This window comes from Gekko japonicus, unplaced genomic scaffold, assembly GCF_001447785.1.
Source record: "Gekko japonicus isolate JY-2015 unplaced genomic scaffold, Gekko_japonicus_V1.1 scaffold435, whole genome shotgun sequence".
NCBI classification, from domain to species: domain Eukaryota; kingdom Metazoa; phylum Chordata; class Lepidosauria; order Squamata; family Gekkonidae; genus Gekko; species Gekko japonicus.
The window spans coordinates 489,384-493,627 of record NW_015161417.1 but is presented as its reverse complement, the minus strand read 5'-3'; the positions used below and the strand labels follow the sequence as shown (position 1 = coordinate 493,627).

The 4,244-nt window shown below is 51.4% G+C and overlaps 1 protein-coding gene across 1 annotated transcript in view; it reads right to left on the bottom strand.

Annotated features, from left to right (window-relative positions):
- Positions 1 to 4,244, bottom strand: part of VWA5B1 (von Willebrand factor A domain containing 5B1) — an 80,053-nt gene that overhangs the window by 71,601 nt on the left and 4,208 nt on the right. Inside the window, exon 2 of the mRNA XM_015427880.1 lies at positions 3,867 to 4,019. Within this exon, the coding sequence (XP_015283366.1) occupies positions 3,867 to 4,019 (153 nt within the window). The remainder of the gene's footprint in view (positions 1 to 3,866; positions 4,020 to 4,244) is intronic.

The following is a 4,244-nucleotide window of genomic DNA, read 5'->3' as shown; positions in this document are numbered from 1 at the left end:
GGCTTGTTAGTATTCTAAGGACCAAAACGGGTGTGATACTGGGAATTCCATGAATGATCTCCCCAATGCTTCTCCTCCCTCCCCTTTTAAGACAAAGGTACTCAGGGGCTCTGAGCTGGACTGGGACCTTGGGAAGGAGGTTTAAACTTTCCCCCTCCCCAGATCCTTTCTTCCGATTTGAAATGGCCCCATGGAATGTCTATTTGCTCCAGTAAACAAATCAGAACCGAAGTAAGAGCCTAGATGTTTACTCCATAGTAAAGGTAAAGGCAAAGGTTCCCTTGCTCGAAAGCCAGTCGAATCCGACTCTAGGGTTGCGGTGCTCATCTCCGTTTCAAAGCCGAAGAGCCAGCGCTGTCCGAAGACGTTTCCGTGGTCATGTGGCCGGCATGACTAAACACCAAGGCGCACGGAACGCTGTTCCCTTCCCACCAAAGTGGTACCTATTTATCTCCTTGCAATTTCTTGCTTTCGAACTGCTAGGTTGGCAGGAGCTGGAACTAGAGACGGGAGCTCGCTCCGTCATGCGGCACCCGGGTCTCGAACTCCATAGGGGCAAATAATTTTCTGTTACAGGCTGAAAAAATCAAGATGGGCGGCCGTGTTAGTCTGTCTGTAGCATTAGAAAAGAGCAAGAGTCCAGTAGCACCTTAAAGACGAACAACATTTGTGGCAGGGGAGGAGCTTTTGTGAGTCACCGCTCACTTCTTCAGATACAGCTAGAATGTGAGTCTATCTTTCCCATATATTGGAAAGTGGAGTGATTTCAGATGCCAAATGACATAAGCAGGCAAATGACAATAGCAGGTGTGATTGGATTAGGTGTGATATGCAGAGGGGTAGTAGCCACGCAGAAATTAGTATTGGTAATGAGACAGGAAACCTAGGTCTCTGTTCAGTCCAGGTGGATGCGTTGTCATGAGCTTCGTTATCAGTTGCAATTCAGCAGGCACTGTGGGGAAGCATAATACCTCTCCCTCTGTGTTGTGCCCCAAACAGGATCCAAATTGGAGTTATGTGCATCTGTTTTTTAAAAGAAATAATCTAATTCACAGGCAAGGTTGCCATCCATCGGGGCCAGCATAGCCTCCGGTGGGGCGACTGCCAGGGTCTGGGGGTTCTGGTGGGGCCCACTGCTGCTGACCCTGCACAACATGCCATTTCCCTGCCTGCTCGCTTATGAGTGCTTTGCCACAAACGCAGCCAGCTGCACACACTGCCCAGGGCCATCAGGGAAAGGTCTGCACAGCTGTCTGTGAGCAGGACAAGGAGGGATGCACAGGCAGGCAGTGAAATGAGTGAGTGGGTGGGAAGGGGCACCGGGGAACCCTCTGCCCAGGGGCTCCCATAGGTTTGCCAGGTCCCCTCTGGCCACTGGGGGGGGGGGGAGATAAAGTTGCCAGATTCAGGTTAGGAATCTCCTGGAGATTTGGGGATAGAGCTTGGGGAGGACAGGGACCTCAGTGGGGTACAATGCCGTAGAGTCCACCCTCCAAAGCATCCATTGTCTTCAGGGGAACTGATCTCTGTAGTCTGGAGATGAGCTGTAATTCCAGGGGATCCCAAGATACCACCTGGAGGCTGGCATCCCAAGCCCAAGCTCTCTCCCCTCTCCAAACTTCTTCCCCAGGCCCTGCCATGCCCCCAAACCTCTAGGAATTTCCCAACCCACCACTGGAAACTCTGTTCACTGCTCTCCCACTGTTACAGTGGTGAGGACCCTGGTTCAGAGTGTAGCACAGTGGTATACACTCCTGCTAAGTTGACAAATATAGCAGATGGAGAAGAGCCTTCAGCAGTATTTTGAGAAAGGTGGAAGAATGAAACCGACATGATAGGGTGACCTAAAAAGGATTGCCAGCTCCAGTTTAGAGATTTGTGAACCTATGGAGGAGGAGGGGAAGGAAGAAGAAGAGGAGTTGGTTTTATACCCTGCTTTTCTCTGCCCTAAGGAGTATCAAAGTGGCTTGAAATCACCTGCCCTTCCTCTCCCCACAACAGTCACCTTGTGAGGCAGGTGGAGCCGAGAGAGTTCAGAGAGAACTGTGACTGGCCCAAGGTCACACCAGCAGCTGCATGTGGAGGAGTGGGGAATCAAACCCGGTTCTCCCAGGTTAGAGTCTGCCGCTCCTAACCACTACACCTAAATGTCTCACCAAACTTTGAACCTGATGCATGTTTCTTCCATACCTGACAAAAGGCGCATGCATTTTACATCTGGCCACTGATCCCCGTGTATGGAATGTATAAATTTGAATTGGCCCTGATCTGGTGCCAAGGACAGTCTGGCTGGGCAGCTGCCCAAAGATTCACAACATCACAGTGTGTTGCCAGTGAAAAGGTAGCTGGGCATGTGAGTAGGCAGGTCTGTTCAAAAGGGTTTCGTATCCTTAGGATTTGCACAGTCAGTCTAGACAGACAGTGGCTGCTAGAGGCTCCTGCCCATCTATAGGAATCAAAATCTCAACATCTGTATAGTACTTCCAAGGTTTCCAAGCTCTTTCCATACATCGTCTTGTGGCATTACTTACAACAACCCTGAGAGGTAGGAAAGTATAGGCATCCTCGTATTGCAGGGGAGGAGCTGAAGCTGAGTTCAGAGTGACTTTGCCTCAGACCACCTAAAGAGTTCATTGTTGAGGAGGGGAAGGAAGAAGAAGAGGAGTTGGTTTTATACCCTGCTTTTCTCTGCCCTAAGGAGTATCAAAGTGGCTTGAAATCACCTGCCCTTCCTCTCCCCACAACAGTCACCTTGTGAGGCAGGTGGAGCCGAGAGAGTTCAGAGAGAACTGTGACTGGCCCAAGGTCACCCAGCAGGCTTCAGGTGGAGGAGTGGGGAATCAAACCCAGTCCTCCAGATTAGAGTCCACGGCTCTTAACCACTACACCAGGCTGGAGGGTACAATACGGGGAGGGAGCTCAGCGGGGATGTGACCGCTATGGTACACCAGTACAATCCCCCCCTTCCAAAGCTCCCATTTCCTCCGGGGGAAATGGTCCCTGAAGTCTGCAGATCGACTGTAATTCTGGGAGATCCCCAGGCTTTACCAGGTAAAGTTTACCTGGAGGTTGGCAAACCTAAGCCTTCCTAGAGGAAATGGCAGGAGAGCTTGGTGCACAACTCTGGCAGTCTGCCAGTAGGGGAGAGGGGATATCTCATCCCTGCTGGGGAAGCCCTTACGAACGTGGAGCACGGGAAAACAAAAGGGCCAGATGCACAAAGGCAGTCCCTTCTCCAACAGGAAAAGTATTCAGACAGCCAAAAGGAAAGTATGTCAGAGCTGGTGCTTCTTGCTTTTCTAGATTGGTGCCGTGGTTAAGTGCGCAGACTCTAATCTGGGAGAACCGGGTTTGATTCCCCACTCCTCCACTTGCACCTGGCTGGATGCCCTTGGGCAAGCCGTAGTTCTGATAAGAGCTGTCCTTGAAAAAGAGCAGTTTCTGTCAAGAGCTCTCTCAGCCCCACCTACCTCACAGGGTGTGTGTTGTGGGGAGGGGAAGGGAAAGGAGTTTGTAAGCCGCTCTGAGACACCTTTGGGTAGTGAAGGGCGGGGTATAAATCCAATCTCCCCCTCTTCTTCTTCTTCTCATACCCCTTAGAAAAACACCATTCCAGGCCTAAGACAGACAGGGGGAGCATTCTTGATTTTAATGAGTTATTATAATATGTTTTAAATTGTAAATCTGCATTGATTGCAGATATATAGGTTGGCACCCGCCCTGAGCCTACAATGTGGGGAGGGCGGGATATAAATCTGATGAAATAAATAAATTAAATTAATAAATATCCTGCCTCCGTGGGCCCTAAGGGAGCCGTCTGTGTTCCCGTCCCCTCAAGTTATTCCCGTAATAAAGATCCGTCTCACCACGTTCACCCAGCGCCCGTCCGTCGCAGCAGTCAAAGTAGCAGTCATCTATCTTGGCTTTGTCCTTGATTTGGACGGTCACCCCCCGACTGAAAACGACAGCTTCAAAGCCAACCACGGTCGTGTATTCATCCAGGGGATAGACAAAGAGGCCTGGGGAAAGGGAGGTCGTAGCTCAGGAAAGCTGACAGAGACAACTCTAAGATGGGTAGCCACAGGGCCGGCTCACCCACTAGGCGAACTAGGCATTCGCTTAGACGCCAGGCCTTGGATGGGGCGGTAGGCCCTGAATGGAGCGCTGAGCTGTGCCTCCCCCCCCGCCCTCTTCTTCTTCTTCCCTCCCCCCCCCCCGAGGAGGAGCCCACGGGGGGGGGGGGG